At 40.9% G+C, this 20046-nt stretch overlaps 1 protein-coding gene across 1 annotated transcript in view; it reads left to right on the top strand.

Moving 5' to 3' along the window:
• FSTL4 (follistatin like 4) overlaps nucleotides 1–19546 on the top strand; it is a 211367-nt gene extending 191821 nt beyond the window's left edge. Inside the window, exons 11-15 of the mRNA XM_041397665.1 lie at nucleotides 6534–6652; nucleotides 9318–9467; nucleotides 10059–10166; nucleotides 13106–13215; nucleotides 16309–19546. Coding sequence (XP_041253599.1) covers nucleotides 6534–6652; nucleotides 9318–9467; nucleotides 10059–10166; nucleotides 13106–13215; nucleotides 16309–17011 — 1190 coding nt within the window. The 3' untranslated portion in view covers nucleotides 17012–19546. The remainder of the gene's footprint in view (nucleotides 1–6533; nucleotides 6653–9317; nucleotides 9468–10058; nucleotides 10167–13105; nucleotides 13216–16308) is intronic.
• The last annotated feature ends 500 nt before the right edge of the window (nucleotides 19547–20046 follow it).

A 20046-nucleotide genomic window follows, 5' to 3' on the forward strand; every position in this document is an offset into this window, starting at 1 on the left:
CAGAGAAAGTAAAATCTTGTCCAGGAAGATGGTGTCTTTCATGTGCCAGAAGTATGCCGGGTGTGTGATGGATAACAGCTTTACTGGAGTAACAAATTGGCAATAGTTTCAGATATCAGGGAATCCAAAATGTAATATTTTGTCACATTCTATAAATCTCATTGATTTCTGTGTAAGGCTTCTTTTGAATCCAGTTACCAGTCAAAATTCTAGAATATTTAGATGTCTGAAAAATGTTGTGATTAAATTATTTATTTTACCTGTTTTTACATCACTGACTGGCAAAATAGGTTTCCCTCAGCGTGAAGTTGTCTTCCACCTCAAAGACAAATACCCTCCCAGCTGCTCTTCCCACATCTCCCATAGGAGTGCAGCAGTGTTATCTCGACCACACTGACCCCAAAACAGAACTGCTGAAGGAGGTGATCACTTGTCCCAGCAGAAAAGCTCCCAGAGGCCTGATCTTTCCCAGTTCTGCCTTCTTAACTGCCTGGGAGATTACCTGGGTTTATGGTGATACTAAAAGTCTAGGTGCAAATGGGATTTTTACTGCTTTCCTGGCTGCTAATATAGAGTGAGAATTGAAACAAAGTTACCCATAAATATGGGCTTTCAAGGAAAATCTTTGGAAAAGATAATCCTATTCCTCATTAACTAGATTTATGCACTCTTCTTAATATTGGTCATTTTCCCTTGAATACTTGAGCAAGGAAAATTAGAGTATGTTGAGAAATAATTGGATCTATCTGGAACAGAAATTCAAATGCACTTTCAAAGCTTATGTGAGTCCTGAAAGAATGCAGTTGCATGAAGTTCCAAGGGACAGTGCAGCCAAGGGTGTAGCTGCTGTAGCTGCTGTAGCTGCCAGTCTCAGCCTTCTGAAAGGTGCTGGGGGACCTGGCAGTGCTGGGTTAATGGTTGGACTCGATGATCTTAGAGGTTTTTTCCAACCTTAATGATTCTATAATTCCATGTTGTGTTTCCTCACTGAACCTGCACAGAAAAGCACAGGCTGTACCATACCTGCAGCTGCATTTGAAGGTAACAGCTCCTCTTTAGTAGGTCACTGATCTTTGCTCAGCTGCCTTCATTTCAGAAAGGATTTTTACCATGTCAAAATTTCTTAATTGTCTCTAGAAGGAGCAAATGTGTTTAGAACTCTATGTCTTTCCTGGTATTTTATGTGAGTGAATGTTACAAAATTTTCACCAATTAAACAGTTCATGTAAACATGAGTATTTATTTAGTTACTTGATGCAATGAAAGTTTTGACATTGTTTTGTTTTTTTTTTTCTTTTCCTGATTATTTTCTGGCTTTCCCAATATTCTGATGCTGCAGTTGCAAACATACTGTGGCGAGAGGAAGGTACTGCAGTAAAGTTCTTTTGTCGTAGTGATAATGTGCTTGTCTGCTTTAATAATTCCATGATGGGCCATTCTCCACTGACTTGCCACTAACCCTATCAACTTTCACAGTCACCAGATTAAGTACAGACCAGACTTTTAAAAGCTAAATTATTCAAATAAGAGACGTCACTCTTGTACCTATAAGTTCGTGCATTTTCCCACTATGAAATAATAGATGACCATAAAATATATAAAAATATGAATTTTATATATACTGCCAGAAATGTGAGTAGCCTGAGGTTTTCAACCTGCATTAGCAATCACACAAGCATCAGAAGTGCTCCCAAATTACCATAATTGAACAAGTAAGGCATAAATTCAATATACTGCATTTTTAAGCAAGCAATTCATGCTCTTCCTTTTCAGTAGCATGTATTGATGTTTTCTAGGTGAGCAACAGAAATTGTGGTCTTGACTGTTAGGCAAAACAAAAATCCAAACCACAACAGGTTTTCTTCCCTCTGTCCTTTGAATCGATGCAGGGTAAAGGTTGCCCCATTTCTTCTTGTTTTAATTGGCAGTTAAGAGCTCTAGTTTGATCAAACTTACAGTGTGCCCTTCACAAGGTCAACAACTGTGTATCTTGGAAGCCAAAGTAAAAAAAAAAAACCATCCTGAGCAACTAATTGACTCAAAGATATCATGGGACCCTTAAAATCACCTCATTTTGTACATGCTTGTGCTGTCATAATTTCCAAAATACCCAGCAGGAAGCATCGTGCAGCAGCCCAAGGAGCTCTCACACAGGTTGTCCATCTGACTCTGTAGGTGTGGAGCCCAGGTGTGCAGAGGGGACCCTGTGACCTTGGACTCCTGGAGGGCTGTGAGCAGGACACACACTGCCTGGAGGGAGGTTCTGAGGTTGAAGTGCAGATGAAAACCAATTCTTACATCTGCCAGCTGCTTATGAGGCAGCTGAGACCACCTTGGTGTCCTTCAGGCTGTGTGGGAAAGGTTGCTATGCAGTGACAAGCTGCTCTCAGCCGTGTCCCCCTGCAAACACCCAGACTCCCTCACGCTGCTCCTCCAAGAAGGGCTTCAGGCTCACTCTGCTCTTGGAGGGTGCAAAGCCCCTTTGTAAGTAGAGCCTCCAGCTACTCCAAAACAAGCTGGCCTTCCAGCTCTCAGCAGGAAGCTTTCTGAGTAGCTTGGGCTTGGCACAATGGATTTTGGGGCAGAAGGAGGGTGCCAGGGCGTGGTGGCCAGGGCAGCCTGGGCCAGGTGTGCAAACACCTGGTGCACACTGTCAGTGCCCTGTTTGCCACAGACACACAGAGCAAATGCACTAGTTTATTTCTAGAGTCCCTTCCAACCCAAGGCAAATGCTGCTTGCTGGAGGTCAGAGAGGTGGCACAGTCACCTGGGAGAGCTCCCCAGCACTTCTTTCTGAACACCCACCTGCAGGTTCCTGGGGTAGGGCTGTGAGGAGTCTTCACTGCTGACATTCCTGTAAATGGCATTATGGGCACTAAGAATTGCTATTTCCCTTCTGCTTGGAAATGAAATCTCTGATGCATCTCATCAGTCCTGCATCGCCTGCACGATGCTCCATGGCTGTTTCTATAGTGTCCCTTATGCTCCTTTTTAAAGAAAGCAGCTGGATAATCCTACATATGTAGGATTACCAGATGTAGAAGTTGAGGAATATTTAAAGAACAGCTGAGAAGTTGGTTGCAGAAAGTCTTATTATAATTTTGCTAAATAAATGGACTTACTGCTTATCAACCTTGCACATTTTAAATAAAAGTATAAGCAATGTTGAGGCAAAACGTGGCCAGTAAAGCAGATCTGCTGTTGATGTTCCTAAAGAATTCAGTATCTGTAAAGCAGGTTTATTACCTTGCTTCCGTTGTTCTGTAGTATTTGATGGGCACATTCATTCCAGGATATACTTCAGCATGTGAAATCTTGGCACAAAGCTAGAACAATGGTATTTTTTTTTTTTTACATTTTAATATATTCTTTCAGTTCCTTACTATGTGCAAGTAGCAATATTAACGAATGCATTGGTAGATTTGAGCTCATTTAAAATGATCACTACCTCATCCCCACAAAGTCTGGAGTAATTAAAACCTTGGGAAAATGCCTAAACGAAATATGGTGTAGAAAAAACTTTTGCTGTAAGTCAAACTTTTAACACAAGTATTTGGTCATTTTAAAAGTCAGTCTGTCAGTTTGTTCTCAAAACCTTTCAGACCATGCACAAGCAATGCCTCAAGAAATGAGTGGACATAGGGCAACCAGCCAGTTAAACCTGGGGCTGGAAACACATGCAGTATTTACTCAGTGTACAAATAGTTTTTAATTTTGTCCAGAGAAAACCATGAGCAGCCCAAATGTAAGGCAGAGATTTTTTTTCATGACAGTGTTCATTTCTGTAGTGAGCATTGCTTACTTAATACCTGGAGAAAAGGAGAATTTTGTGCCAGCAGCCAATCAGCAGTTATGTGAGTGTATGCATTTAAAAAGCTGAAAGCCTTTTCATTACCAAATGTAAGTTCTAAAATATTTCCAGGTATTTAGACTAAGTTGAGGAAAACTATTTAAGTATAAGAGGAGAGTATTCCATGGTGAAAAATTTGCCCTTTGATCTCAAAGGAGGGATGTATAAATGTACACTCAGGGAGACACTGTATTTCTCAAATAAGCTCTTGTTGATATCAGGTGTCCTCCCAACATTTTTTTGTTAGACCCAACTTCATCTGGAGTGGATCAAATGAGAACTGTTATGTTTAGGAAACCCTCCCCATTCTTAATGGGTTTTTTTTTGTATTAAGGATATTTTGCTATACAGGTGAAGTATTTTGCCTTTCATAATGCCTTTAGGTTTTGAACCAGTTGTGTCATCTAACTTGAAACGTCCTCAATTCAAAAGGAAAAAAAAATTTAAGAAATCCTCATTAGTCCCCCAGTTCCCAATTTGGTACCTGCCTCACTACTATAAAAAACACAAAATAACTCATTGCCCGCCTCTGTACTGAAATAATTCCCAATTTCCTGCCCCAAGGAGTTGCGTCAGTATAGTCAAAAATTGAGTCTGTTCTACTGATGTCCATGAGATTGTTTAGGATGTACCCCAACCAAGATTTGGCAAATGTTTCATAAGTCAGAATAAAACACCTAATTTGTCTAGTAAAATCCTGCTTGGTCTAAATATCAGTATGAAGATCAATCTCTGGGGGAAAAAAGTGGTTTAATTTTAACAGACAAACTTTTTTAAAAGACAGTAACTGAATGCTCTCAGGAATTTGTAGTATATTTTAATCAGTCTGCAGAAAAACTTGGACTTATTTTACTGTAAAATAAGTAGAAGAACTTGCCAAGTCTGACTCTGAACCTGTTGAGGTAAAATTTTTAATCAAAGTATTTTTGTGGGTAATTAAGGTCTTCTTAAAAACACCCTCATTGTAATAGGATCATCAGACAAAATCACGCTACTCTTGTGCATGAAAATAATAATAAGTATCTTCACAGTAGTCATAATTGATTGCCTGCCTGTTTTCACTTTTTAGGATTAAAATCCTTTACCCATGAAATGTCGGCACTCATTCCAGGCCAGGGTCAAATTCTGCCCTCTGATGTGTTCATCAAATCCCACTAAGCAGGTGGGAGTTGTGTGGATGCTGGGAGCGCAGGTTTTGGCCCAAAGTGCCTGAATGAAATGTATTACCAATATACTTGGGGAAAAAACAACCCTTAGTCCATGAAATAACTCCCAATGGAGCGTTTTTCCTACGTGCATGATCCTGCCCTGTGCAATCACATTTGAGGATCACAGCTCTTGTACCCACCTGATGCCCTGACTGGGGGATTTCTGTGCTGTGGTTCAGAGACTCAACTTGAACCATCTCAGTACAGCAAACACCACATGCTGACACATTGTTCTCTAAAGCTACTTATTTGGCATCAAAAGAAGGGGGCTTAGCAAAAAAAACACCCTTCTAGCCTTACTAAATACAATGTGTTTTACAAAATTTTCCAAAAACGCATTTGTCCAAATTATCCATATTTTTACTGTCAAATTTCCTGTGATGATTTAGATCTCAATCCTGCAGACAGTTAAGAAATGTGAGAAACTGTCTCTGTGAGCAGCACTTAGAGCTGCCACCACAGGACCAGCAAAGGGAATTTTTAACACTGAACACTGTTCAGAGCTATAGAATGGGGACTTTATTTCTCCATGGGAAAAATGAAATTAATTAGAAGATACAAATTATAGCATCACCATATTGTTGGCAGATAAGATACACTATCAACACTGCTAGGGGGGACAGTGGTCATTGCAAACACTTACTGGTGGTGGTGTGAAAAAATTGAATGATTGGATCTTTGAAATTAGAGTGTTTGAAAGGATCCTGAACATTTCTTAAAGATCTTGTCACTGCAATTCCGTGTAGCATGATAGAAGTGATAAAACACAATCTCCTAATGGCAAAGCAATGACAATCAGCCAGTTTTCCAAATCCCCTGGAATGCCCTGGTTGGATAAATGAGTGCTAATGCAATGCTGAACTACTCCACATTTGTGAATTACGGTTTGCAAGATTTCAAAAATGTATTTATTTTGGTGGCTGTAGTTAGTTCTTTCAGATAGTTTAAGAAAATAGAGAATTCTATATATTTTCATTCATGGTGCAGATGCTAAACACTTCCATTTAACATCACAGTTACCAGCAGTCAAGTTGCCTGTAACAGGATGACCTTCACTTTAATTTTAACTAAAGCTTGTCTTTCAGTTCTCAAATTATTATCAAGCTGTTTTTAATGAAATCATAGGGAAAAAAAAACAAATTCATAATCTGAGGGGGATAGCAGTGCAACAGAGATGCTTCTTGGGATCAAATCCTGTTTTGGTACCTATTTACAAGACCCAGCCATAATTATTTGGGTACAACCACCGCCACCAAGGCAATGCATTTTTGAATGTGTTTGTACCTCTTCACTCCTTGAAGCCCTTGTTGTGACATGAAATTTGATTTTGTGAATGCTCCAACTGCATCCAAATGACCAACGTTTATGTAAGGCAGATTTTGTTTGTCGGTAGAGGAGGACAAGTTCTTTAAAAAAGTCCTAACATCTATGGATACACACCAAAAAAAAATCTTTCTTCTTTATCCCCCTTTAAGGCCTGAGTGTTGGGAATATGTTCTATGTCTTTTCTGATGACGGGATCACAGTCCTTCAGCCAAACGAATGTGAAATACGGAGACATATCAGGCCTGAAGAGAGGATTTTCACAAGTTATGTAAGTCCTGAACACAGCAGCTACAGCTGACAGCTGGGAAACTTTCTCTTAATCTCTTCAAAAGTTGTTATTGCTAAAGGACCTGTTTGCCACGGGGATGTTGGAGCTTGGTGGGCTTCATGCAGCATCCCTGAGGTATAGCATCTTCTCTTGAAAATCAGGGGATCCACGTAAGTTCTAAGGCTGACATGGAGGATTTACTGCAGAGAATTTGACTAGTTATCACAAAAGCAGAGATTTTCATTTGTCCTTTTGATCTGTTTACTTTTCCATGCCCCAAATTTGTAACTGGGCTTTAGGGAATGTACAGAAGTCAATAGCGGAGAAATGTGCACATCGTTCACTGGTGCTCCTTTTATTGATGGCTCCATAGGCAAAGTGAGCTACCATGGGCCACTTTCTGCCCTTTGGAAGTGGTTTGCCATGTTAAACTGCAACAGAGAGGCAAATAAGAATGCCCAGAAAGTGGTTGTGCCATGAAGATCCTCTGTGTCTTCTACACTGAGAGAGAGACTGCACTGTCTGTGTTTGCTGTTGGCACTTTTCTGTCTGCTCTAATTTTACCTAACCCTTCCTTTAGGAGTTACAAGGAAAATTTTTTCAGGTGTCAGAAATGTCAAGCACTGGCTTGTAGGCAGTGGAGCTCAACATGGCCAGTGGGATAACACGTGCCTGGAGGCGCTGTGAGGTCAGTGTTCTCAGTGACCTGTTATGTACTCCTGCACAGGAACATACAGCAGGCATATCCTCATGAAACTGTCAGGTCTTAAAAAAACCACAGGTGCTGAAATACATCCAGAAATGCTTTTTTAGTTACTCCTTTACTTTCTAATTTTTTAAAAGGAGAAGTTGACAATGTGGCTAAAGAATGTGACTCTTCTGAAAGAACGGGCTCAGCCTTGGTTTCAGTTTTGGGAGGAATCAAAGGCTAGAATCGCTGTCATGAGCCCTGCAGGCTGGGTCCAGCTCTGCATCTTATGAGTGTATAGGAAGTATTTTCTAAATCTTAATAAATTTGTACTTGATACTGAGGTTTTTTTTCCACTAGATTTTAATATACCTTAGAAGAACTCCAGACTGATGCTCACCCCAAGGCTAGTCTTTACCATGGACTTAATGCTATTAAGCCACACCTAAGCTTTACTAAGACAGAAATCCTGTGTTTCTTTTCTGAAAAACTGTAAATAATGAAGGGGTGGTCCTGGAGAAGTAGATCAAAAAGAACAAAACAGAGAGGACACTTAAGGAAATAATGTCAACACATTGGTGTGTATAAGAGGGAGTTTTAACATCACTTGGCTGCTCTTCAGAGACACACCTATGGGGGATTCCTACAGATCTCCAAGGACCCTTCCCTTGGTCTGGGGACAACTGACATTTTTTCCCTTTTACTATCTTGGGTGTTTGCTACATAGACAGTGACACCAGCCCAACTTTAGGAGTGGATCTACAAAAAAGGTTGCTTCATTTGCTCATAGAGGGCCCAGAAGCAGGTGGAGCAGCTGCAGCTGAGCCCTGTAGCAGAAAGACTGGTAACCTTTCCCTGCTCCCCTTGGCTTGGGTGGATGCTGTGTTGTGAGAGCTGAGGATGAGGAAAGCAGTGTGAAGGCTGGCAGGTGCCCGACTACGTGAATGGCTGCTGGAAGCCCAAGTCTGGGCTTTTGTATTGTCTTCTAGCTTTTAGCATGGATTCCCAGCCTGGCTGGAGGAACAGAAAGGAAAATGCAGCCAAAATATTGAGTCTTTTATCTTTAACCCTTACATATGGTCTCCACCAAGACACTCAGCCAGCAGAGCTGTGCTGCTTAGATGTGGCAGCTTTCTATCCATAATTATTGCACATGGTGTAGGTCCCTTCTAGCTCAGGATATTCTATTCTATTCTATTCTATTCTATTCTATTCTATTCTATTCTATTCTATTCTATTCTATTCTGTTCCTCCAGGACAGGCACAATGTTTTTGTTGTACCTCCTCTTTCCCTGAACAAGCGCTGATGCATTTCCAATCACATTTCCCTTAGGTAGGTTGGGCCATTATTTAATTTTACCCAACATAAGGTCTAAAATCAACAGTTGTGCTCACTGAAATTTTTATGTGTTCATTCTCGTTTTACCCCATTTCCTCCCCACAGCCTGGCCCACACAAATGCTCTTTCAAATAAAGTATTTTGACACAAGGAAGAGCGATGAGGAGTGATGCAGAGACCAAAAGTGACTCTTACTGGTTGAGACCAAAAGTGATTCTTCAAACTCCTATGCAGAAAATGAAGACTTTATGAAAAATATGAAGCAGTGACTCAATTAATGTAAATCACTGTTTTTTCAAAGCACAGAGTGATAGTTCTGTTGCTAATAAATGCTGACAGCACTGCAAGTCTTGATGAACCACAGCATGCTTCAAAAAATCAATCCATAGGCTCTGTGGTTATTTAAATTCAATATAAGTTTGCAGGAGGTCCAATTGTTTAATGTCATTGCATAGAGCCAGGCTGAAGTGTGGTACCTGATAAATTAATTATTTCATATTTTCCAGGAAAGAAAGGGGAGAAATATCATCCTAATGGAATCCCCAGGGATTTTTTCCTGCAGTTTACAAGGCTAAGCTTCTTGCTGCTCCAGGCCCTGAACTTGTAAAAATTAAACCTTTCTTTTTTTAACCCCTCAGGAGGAGATCTGTCCTAGAGTGGAAGGTGAAGACACTCAGTCCTGCCTCTGGGCTTCAGCAGTCAATGTCAGAGACAAGTACATTTATGTGACACAGCCAAAGCAGAACAGAGTAATGATAATTGATATCCAGACTCAAAAAGCCATACAGGTACTTACAATTGAACACATTATTCACTGATGCAAAAGACTTGATATAGGGCAAAAAAATCAGATTTTTGCCCAGTGGATCTGCTGGGCAAAGATCTGCTGCTCAATAAAGAGCTGGGCCTATGTTGCTTTCACCAGTAGCATCACATGGAAGTCACTGTTCTGTGACCTCAGTGGCAGGAATAAACTCCTCTGTGGGCTGGAGATCACAGTCTCAGGACTGCCTCTGCAGCCAAGCTTACAGTGAGTCTGGTAAAATAACACTGGGATGAATTCCTGGCTCACCTGGGTTATAAGCAGTTTGGAAAGAATGCTTATAAATGGAAAGAGCTGGTGTGGGTACAATTCAGGCAGAAACTGGCCCTTGCTCTACTGGCTATAAGTAACAGCATTAGATGGAGTGATGTCTACCCAGAAAATGGCACCAAACAGCCAAATTTTTCAACTGCTGCTGATCCCCCACTTGATTTGAAGGCAGAGCTGCACAGGGAACATAACAGTGGTGCATGAGAATGCCTGCAGTGAACTGGTGTAATATTTGTCATGTTCATTGGAGTCACTGTGTAAATAACTCTCTCTGGGTTTTTTTAAGTCCTTGGATGTGGACCCATTACCAACCAAATTACATTATGACAAGTCCCACGACCAAGTGTGGGTACTCAGCTGGGGAGACATGAGGAAATCATCACCCACACTACAGGTAAGTCCTTACACTTTGGAGTCTTTACTCTTCCTGGTGACTGGTAGGTTGGAGGTAATTAGCCACATTTACTGGTCTGGATATAAAGCTGCTGTTTCATTTGCAAATCCAGTGTGTTTTATTCATCCCTCCTCTGTCCATCCTCACATATTTTTCCTGCTGTTTAATTTGTTTTTGAGCAATGACTGTGCCACTGGCTGACAGCAGGGCTGCTTTGTGCCAAGGTCTGTTTTGTTTTAAGAGTGGTGACAGAGCCGAGTGCCAAAAAGTTACACAGCAAGGGCTGGCAGCTGGCTGTGAGCAGGACAAGACTGCTGTGCTGTGCAACACTGGTGAGGCACCTTGAATCCTGGGTTCAGTTTTGGGCTCTCACTACAAGACAGACCTCGAGGTGCTGGGATGTGTCCAGAGAAGGGCAACAGAGCTGGGGAGGGGTCTGGAGCACAAGTCTGACAAGGAGCAGCTGAGGGAGGTCGGGGGGACCTTATCAGTCTCTACAATTCCCTGAAGGGAGGTTGGAGCCAGATAGCAGTCAGTCTCTTCTCCCGTGTAAGTGATAGGACAAGAGGAAATGGCTTAAAGTTGTGCCAGGGGAGGTTGAGGTTGGTATTAGGAAAAATTTCTTCACTGATAACTTTGTCAAGCCCTGGAACAGGATGCCAAGGGCAATGGTGGAGTCACTGTCCCTAGAAGGGTTGAAGAGACCTGTAGATGTGGCACCTGGGGATACAGTTCAGTGCTGGGCTTGGCAGCGCTGGGGAAATAGTTGGACCCGATGATCTTAGAAGGCTTTTCCATCCCTAACAATTCTGCGATTCTGTGATTCTGTGAGTCAATCACAGTAAAATGCCAGAAGGAGCTCTCTAGGTCACAAAGAAAGAAAACCAAACCAAGAGAAGTAAAACCTCAGGGACAAATTGTGTTATTAAGTGTTAGTGATTCCAGTGCAGGGGTGCCAGTGAAATCCATGGAACTCCTCCATGCTCAGCACCACCAGACCCACAGTGACACTGGGACACAGCACTGCACATGTGTTTGGACAGCCAAATTAGCTTCCACTCTGGATCACCTTGGCAGACTTACTCTTCTGTTGACAGTACAGAGAACATGGAGAATTCCCATCTAGTGGGGCATTTTTCTGCTGCTGTATGTTGTATGACAGAGTTGACACCAGTTGATGGATCTGATTTGATCCATCCAGATATCCCATTCTCTGGTGGGTGTTTTCTGGCACTTGCTGCCCAACCTTTCTGGAAAGAGGTGTCACGTGAATACTCCTTCTGCCAGAAGTGTTTGCTGCTAAGTCTACATTAAAACATTCCCCAGCAGGCAGAGAAGAAGGGGGGCTGTGCTTTCTGACCTAAAAACCAACAAATTGGAGGCTACATTAATTGTGGGGTTACCCAAGGCTTCTACTGGAGATACTGTTCCATGAAGATGGAATGGGCCATCCCCACCATCCACATGCTCCATCCAGTGCTGATTGTCAATAATAAATGGACCAGCTACTCATCACAGGCAATTTCAGGAAAAGATGCCAAAACCAAAATGGAGGCATATAAAGGAAGGTTTCCAGGGCAGCAGCACCAGGTTGTCTCACCTGGGGATGTGAGTTTCCTGTACAGGGTATAAGGAGACAAAATGGGCTCTTTTTACCATTTCTGACTTAATTTCTTCCATCCAGCTGTGAGAAGTTTCTGTAATTAAAGGAGAGATGGCACAAGCCTGTCATTATTAAGGAGAACACACCATCTGCACAGTTGGAAACTTGTTAGAAGGTTCCAGGTCTCAGATAGTCCTTTCTGTTATCTTTATGATGTGCAGTTACACACATAGAGATGAGATTAGCATCATCAGCAGCAAATCCTTTCTTTTTTCTGACCTTCTTTCCCAAAAGGTGGGCAGTGACAAATACGGCAAAGTTCCTTCTTAAAACCTGCAGTCTTTGGTTGCAATAAAATACCTTATTTTAATGAAGATGCTGCTTCAGAGGTTGATCTAAATTTCCATTCCTCTGAAGTCAGAGATTTATCAAACTGCCTGTGCAATCAGCTAAGGAGATGCTGTTGTTTGGCCATTACTGGCTTGTTGGAAGCAAATGTCTGGCCTCCTGAAAGCACTGTGCTAGGGTGGGCATCCTTCTTGAGCAATCTAATTGGAAGAAATCTAAGTGGCATGACCAGAACAGCTGTCTGAAATAAACCTTTAGGGATTTAGCATGTCTTTCATGAGTTATGTAGCTATAAATTCAAAGCAACAACTGCTGCAGATTAGAGCAGCAGAAGGTCCTAATGAATGGACTAAAGTCATCTTAAATCCAGCAAACAATTTGAGTATTTAACATTTTAATTTTTGAAAATTTTTCCCTTCTGGATCAATGGAGGATCTGAGTTCCCCTGTCCATGGAGATCTGTGCTGTGCTGGAGGACAGGACCAGGGGACAGCCAAAGGGCACTTCTCCACTCCTCCCTGGACTTTATATCAATGGATGAACAGTTTTTCTCCTTCAAAGTGATAATTAACTGCTGTGAGTTAGTGTTTGATCCTTCAGGGTGGTAAATTATCACTGTGGGTTAAAGTGAGATTAATAAATATGACCACAAAGTAAATGTTTACTTTAGACAGTGAGGGATAAATTATTATGGTCCTACTGTTGTCATACTGCTTCAGCTCCTGCTTGGCTGCTCCTTCTCGAGATGTAAACAACTTACAAAAGTCAAGTTGTGTACTTACCTTACAAATGTCATGCCTCAAATACTATTTGCTAGCACACCTTTTCAAGACAACTACACCAAACAGTGTTTTGAAATCATTAATCAGTTGAGTCTACTACAGCCTGGAAAGAGCCACTCAGTACCGTGCACCTCTCTAATCTGTATTTACCTTTCTGCCTCACTCAGTGCTTATCCTGTGCTCAACCTTGTGTGTATTTATTGTAGGTGATTCCAGATGCAAGCACTGGAGAGGATCCACATGTTATCCACACACCCTTTGAAGGAGTGGATGATTTTTTTATACCACCTACAAATCTTATTATTAATCACGTTAGGTGAGACATTATTTTAATGAATAATAATGGTGACCATGCTGCTCCTTTCTCATAACCTTAAAGCACTTTAGAGATATGAATTAAGAAATGAATGAGTGAATGAGTGAATGAATGAATGAGGGAATGAATAAATGAATTTGTGATGAATCTTAACTACATTTATCCCCATTTTCACACATGAAGTGGAGAAATAGTTGAGGAAATTGCCAGTAGTTATTCAGCTAATCAGTAAAACAGCAAGAAACAATCCTGGACTTCCCTTAGACCATGCACAGGCATTCAAACCTCACCTTAGTCAGCCATCCCTCCTTGCAGCTTATGACACGCTGTCCTAGCATCCTTGTGCCAGGAATTTGATGGCCCAAAAATCACCTTCATTGCCACAAAACTGTTACAGATCTGAGCAGAAATCTGTGTTAAGGATACATTGCTTGATGTGGTAAAAGTGTCCTCTGCCTGAAGCATAAGAAATGGTTCTTTCACATGTTTCCAACTTGTTCAAGTATTGGATCTCTGTGTGAGCTTTATGGCTGGAGCAGAAAAATTGTATGCACTGCAGATAGAAAAACAAACCTCCATGAACTATCAGTTTTGAATGTTAACGTGATGTAGTGGTTAATGAGGTTGTGTAACTAACGTACTAATAACCTGGAGTAATACTGGCTGCTTCCCAGCAGGCACAGGAAACTTCCCATTAACATTATCAAAATTGATGATAACTGCACAGCAATTTATACTATTATTTCCGTGTTATAACAACTGTTTAACCTTCTTCTGTTCTCTATATAGTTTAACTAAGTTAAACACTCAGAAAACATAATGTAACTCTTTACAGTCATCTTTGGTTTCCTGCAGGAAACACCAAGAGAAAAGGGGTTACACTTAAATGATTATGTGTTGAGTCTTTTCCAAAAAAAATAATTTTGCCTGCTGAAACACAAAATAATGATGCATGCCTCAAGGCTGTCATTTGTAATTTCTCTCTACTTCGTATTTCCACTTTTCTTCCACAATTTCATTATGGCTAATAGTAGTGGTAGGACATAGATAGCTCTGCTGAATGTTAAAGCCTGAGCTGAAAAGGTGAGAACTGGATTCAAAGATGGGAAGGTGGAACAGTTGCACATTTTTGTTTGTTTAATTGCCCTTTTGCTTCAGTGTGATTAGTTGGCTGAAATAATAAATTTTCTGTATGCAAAGCTGCAGATGCTGTCCCTGATTTCCTCTTGCTTTTGTTCAGGGCCAGATCTTTGTCCGTTCCCTCTCACCCTCAGCACAGAAAAAAAAAATAATTGCTTGCAGGTTAATGAGACTCATTGAGATGATTTTCTAAATTCTCCACTCAGAAACAATAAATGGCAGTACCAGCCTTTCCCAGGGAGGTGAACATTTAAGCAATTTCTTCCACTAGCCAAATAATGTTTGTATGCAAATACTCCTGCATATGTATTTCAGCTGCCTCTTATTTTAGATGGATATCTAGAAATTTATCCATTTTTATTAGTTCCAAGAGTAGACTGTTGTCTATTAAAAACTCTGTAAGTGCAAGGTTTGCTTTGAGATTTTTAGATCACAGATTTCATGCAAGGGCTGAGCCTCTTCTGCAACTGTGGGCACATAAAATATATCCTGAACCACTTCTTTAAATGGAAGTTTATGATAAAAATAATTTCTTAAGTTCTTCAGGCATTTGGCCAAGTATTAAGGAAGTCTTGAGTCAAAAAAAAAAAAAAAAAGCTGTAAGGGAAAGCACTTTTTAAAGTGTACTTAAAATTCATTCATCCAGGAGAAATACAAGTGTCACATCCAATTTCCACACACACAGTGCGCTACGACTCTCCACTGCAGATACTTTGTGAAGTCTCTAATGGATGTGAGTATAATGGGGAAATGAAGGCTTAGCCCAGTGATTTTCATGGGATCACACAGTACACCGACTCATTCTTCAGAAGTGAAATCATTGCTGAGTGTCTCACTGACAGATGGATTAAGAATAAAGAAATAAACCTAGTGTTTCAAGCAAAATAGGTATTTTCTGCACAGAAGCACATTGTCCTCCACATTTCACAAGGCAGTTTTGCATCTTCTGAGGAAGTGATACCACACTAAGCGCTCACTTCATTTCCCTCTCTGCACTGAATGGGTGAAAACATAGTTGATGTAAAATTAGTTTTGTAAGTCAGTGTCAGTGAATCCAGTGGAACACAAGCAGGCTGTTTCTAAGGGCTCCCTCTCAAATTAAGCAGAAACCTTTCTTGGCTATTCTTGACCTTTTCTTGTCTTCAGCAAAGGTCAGATGTGCTGCAGTATATATCTTTTACAGAACATTTATCCTCTGCTCACTGTTTTTTGCCCTGTCTTGAGACAGAAAATGAAGACCCCTTATCTTCAGGGCACCCTGGTTATGTTCCTCAAGAAATGTTTTACACCTTCCCCGGGCTGGCAGGATGGGTTTTAAGAGTCTGCTCTGCACCACAGCCTTGCCATCTCCTCCAGGGATTCCCAGGCACCACGGGTACCAAACACACACCACAGCTTCCCTCTGGTGCTGTCAGTTAAGAGATGGGATTAGATATGATCTTCATTCAGTGGTTATAAATTACATTGTACACAGCTATGTTTATTATATATAGTTACTCTCTGACCCCAATCTGGCATCAATATGCTTTATTTTGAATGCTTTCTTATTTTGAGATGGAGTGCTTGTGTATATATTGAATTTCCTTACTGTAATCTCAGACAGATTAAACACAAACCTGGTCAGTGCTAGCCTACTGAACACCCAAACTTTGATATCACTTCTATAGAAATTGGTCTTCCCAGTAAAAATTTTGGCTCTCAAACATTCAAACAGCTAAGCACATGTTCAAATTTCTGTGATCAGGTTGCTAATTTGAACTGAAATATATCCCTCCTTCTGGGATTTTTAGAAGCACTAAAACAAAGACATTTCTTACAAAAAGCGACAGCATTATTGTGCACGCTTCCAAAACCAACAGAGTAAAAGGTTCCCAATTCTGCTGACTTTCGTCTCTGTTCAAGCATGTCACCATGTCTCCAGAGGTGACTTCAGTGCCTTGTTTTCCGTTTCAGGTTTGGCTTCATTTTTAACCGCTCAAAACACGCGGTTCACAAGATTGACCTGGAGACTGTGACCCACATCAAGACCATCCACCTGAAAGCCTACGGCTGCGTGCCTCAGGCCATGGCGTACACTCACCTGGGTGGCTACTACTTGGTGCAGTGCAGGAGGAACCGCTCGGCAGCCGCCTCGCTGCAGCTCGTCATCGACAGCGTCACCGACGCCGTCGTGGGCCCCAACGGCCGCGTGTCGGGCACGCCCCACGTGTCGCCGGACGGGCGGTACCTGGTCAGCGCGGACCAGGGCAGCGGCAGGATCACAGTCCAGGCTCTCACTGTCCGAGGGGAAATCAAGCTGGTTTATGACTTAAAAACAAACATACACGTGTCTGATCTGACATTTCAGCCCTCCTTCACTGAAGGCAATCAGTACTATATATATGCTACTTCACATTTGCAAACAGATGTGCTTTTTGTAGAGCTGTCAACGGGGAGAATGAATCTACTGAAGAATTTAAAGGACCCCATCATGTCCAAAGACTGGCCCTGGAGCAGCTACAACAGAATTATGAAAGACAGTGGATTATTTGGACAGTATCTCATTACACCAGCTAAAGATTCCTTGTTTGTTATAAATGGGAGGCAAAATACGTTACGCTGTGAGGTTTCAGGTATAAGGAGGGGTAACACAGTGGTCTGGGTTGGGGAGGTATGAAGGGGCAGTAGCAGTGGAGCCTTCAGCAAGCAAGGACCAGTTGGACCTTTACACTGCAGGAAATGAGCAGTAGCATTGTATATTTTTACACTGGGAAAACAAAAAGACAAAAAAACGCTGTATAGGCTTCATGGTACAACTCTGGTCTACTTGCAAGTTTTATAATATAAGGTATGCTCTGCTAATAGGAAGTGGTTTTGAAGGGATATTTTTTATTTGTGGGTATGATTTGTGGTTATGAGAAAAATGCTGGGAAGCGAATAATATCTCCACTGAGATATCATACAAGCCACGAAACCTAGTAATTCTGTAGAACAAAACAGATTTTGACTTTCCATACTGAGGAGCTTTTATGTTATGTCCAAGCATCAGTTTTCTTCCCTCTATCCCTTCCCTGTTGGCTGCACTGACTACCCCACCCCAGCACAGGGAGACGGCAGCAGCGAGGACTATTCACCTCTGAACATTCACTTTGGATGATGAGGGAAAGTAAACATCAGAGCAGTTTTCAACCCAGAGAAACCTAGGAGAGCGATTTAATGAAAACTGATCAGTTTTCTCTGCAGGATGGCTTTGAGAGGATTCGCTGATGTGATTTCAGAAGGAGGCATCACAGAAATAGTAACTGTCAGCTCGCTTGCTTCTGCACTTCATTTTGCTCTTGGTCCTACTGAAGGCAATGGGATGAGTCCCCCCTCTTCCAGTGCATATTTGTGTGATTGTATTTGAGAAATTTGCCATGAAATATCCAGGCCATTACCCATCCAGGCCTGCATAAAAGCTGGAAAATACTGAGAGGGGGTTCAGAGTTTATGTAAACAATTTTGTTGAGAAGGTGGCATTAGTCTTTCAACGGCTCATGAGTGTGGTCAGTTCAGGAACAATATGCAAAATCAACTCTTTAGGGGTAGAGAATTAGTTATGGTTATTCCTATAGGAGACAGCAACAGTTCTAGAAATCATTGGTTTCCCTCATCAAATATTTAGGAGCATTGGAATCACTTGGTTCTTCATAAAATAACAGTTAAAATAGCAGAGGTTATTTTTAATAGAAAACTCACTCATTTTCTAGTCATTGCCTTAATTTGCCTATTTCTTTTCAGAACAACCAGGAAACAATTTTTCTTTATGTTTTTTTTTTTTTTCTTTCTGTTTATAGTACACTTGTTCATAGTCAATTATCTTTTAGTTATGAGCAAAGACATTCATGTAAAAGCAGCTGAATTATCCAAGAATGCAACAGCTGGCATTGAGAAATTTCAGTCGAGTTCCCATAAAAACATACAGCCATTTATTTGCACACTTGCAAGATATAAAAAACTTTTCTATTTGCATTTTTCTAACTTTCTATATCCATCACCATGAAGTAACGAGGGCAAAAGCAGCTGTGGCAGCAGAGCCAGGCAAGAAGTGGTGCCATCCAAGCAGTTGTAACCATCTCTTGGAAAATGGGGTCTTGAAATGGGTGAAACCTCTCTGCAGGTAAAATATCAGTAGCATTGGATCCACCCATTGACCTCTGGACAGACCCAGCTTGGTTTGCCAAGGACCTTGTTGCCCAGAGTCTGTAAAAAGCTGCCCTTGAACACGTGGAGTGATAGGTAGTGGTGTCATAATTATTTCCCTCCACAGATGCTTTAAGTCACCCATTCCACAACATACACAGAGGGATTTTGAGCAAGAAGGATGCAGAATAACACTGGCAATCTTTGCTTTAAATGTTTAGCTTTATCAGAAGAGGAGGATTTTAGCATGGCTGTAGACCTGAGGTATTTTACACCATTTCAGTTCTATAGAGAATATAAAAATCTGTTCCGACAGACAAAGACGGGGAGCTGAATCCTATGAATTCATTAACCATGGAGTCCTTGAAGTTGTCCTTCAACATCCATGTGCTGAATCCTACATTTCTTTCACTTATGAGCCATAGGAGTTAGAAGAGACTCTTCCATCATTGCAACACAGACATGTGAAACAGATGGGCATAGCCTTCCTTCAGCAATGCATGGTGTCCATGATTTTGTATTCATCCCATTAGGAAACATATCCCATGTCAAAGAAAGGAGAAGACCAGCTTTGTAAGTACCTTTAAATATGCACAGCTCCTTTCTTGAACAAAGCTGTATCCATACATTGCAGCCATCCTAAATGTGTTTTACCAAGGCCAAACACTGCTCTCGTGTTACCTTTTATGACTTCTTGACTATTTTATTATGCCTATGGTAAGTTTTCCCTGTAGAGATGTTCATTGTGTCATAGATCAAGCAAATACTACTTTTTTAAGAATATTAAAAACAAAAAAACAAACCTGTATATATATGTTCAGGTAAATATTCTTGAGGCTGGTTTATATATAGGCTGTGAAAAATGTGTAACAGACCTCACTTTTCCTGTTTGTCGCAAAGTATTGGAATAACATTCACTTGAAAAAATCCCACTTGGACCTTCCAAAGATGTTCCCTTTGTTCCCTCTCCAGCCCAAGTTCCAGTGATGTGTTTTTCTAAAGTATCCTAATGGTTATATATCATACTTAGAAAATGAAATATAATTTAGATTGTCCGCACTACTTGTGAACAGTTCCAATGACAGTCAAATCTGACATTAAAGTGCTGCACATTTGTTACTCTGATATTTTTTTTTACAACACAGAAATTTTGTATATACTCAAAAAAATGTTTCAACTCATATTTGCCTTTTAACTCTATCAAAAAGAGACTACATTTCTTTGTGGGCAATTTCTTTCACTATCCTTTTGGTTCTCCACCAATTCACACTTAATTCCTAGTTACTAAATTATTAATTAATCATGGTGATTAATCAAAATTGATCTAAATTGAATTAGTGATCTTTTCATTATCTTATACACTCATATGTCAGTAGGATGTTCTGACACTAGAATCATGGGAAAAATTATCCTTGGTTGCCCACTAAGACTCCAATGTCAAGATCATATGTATTTGCCATTCATCACTGAGGTTAAGCAGCAGTAGGATAGAAATGCTGTTGTGTCTTAGTATTTCCCTCAGTATTTCCA

The sequence above is a fragment of the Onychostruthus taczanowskii genome, unplaced genomic scaffold, assembly GCF_017590055.1.
Source record: "Onychostruthus taczanowskii isolate IOZ18803 unplaced genomic scaffold, ASM1759005v1 scaffold14, whole genome shotgun sequence".
In the NCBI taxonomy this organism is placed as follows: Eukaryota; Metazoa; Chordata; class Aves; order Passeriformes; family Passeridae; genus Onychostruthus; species Onychostruthus taczanowskii.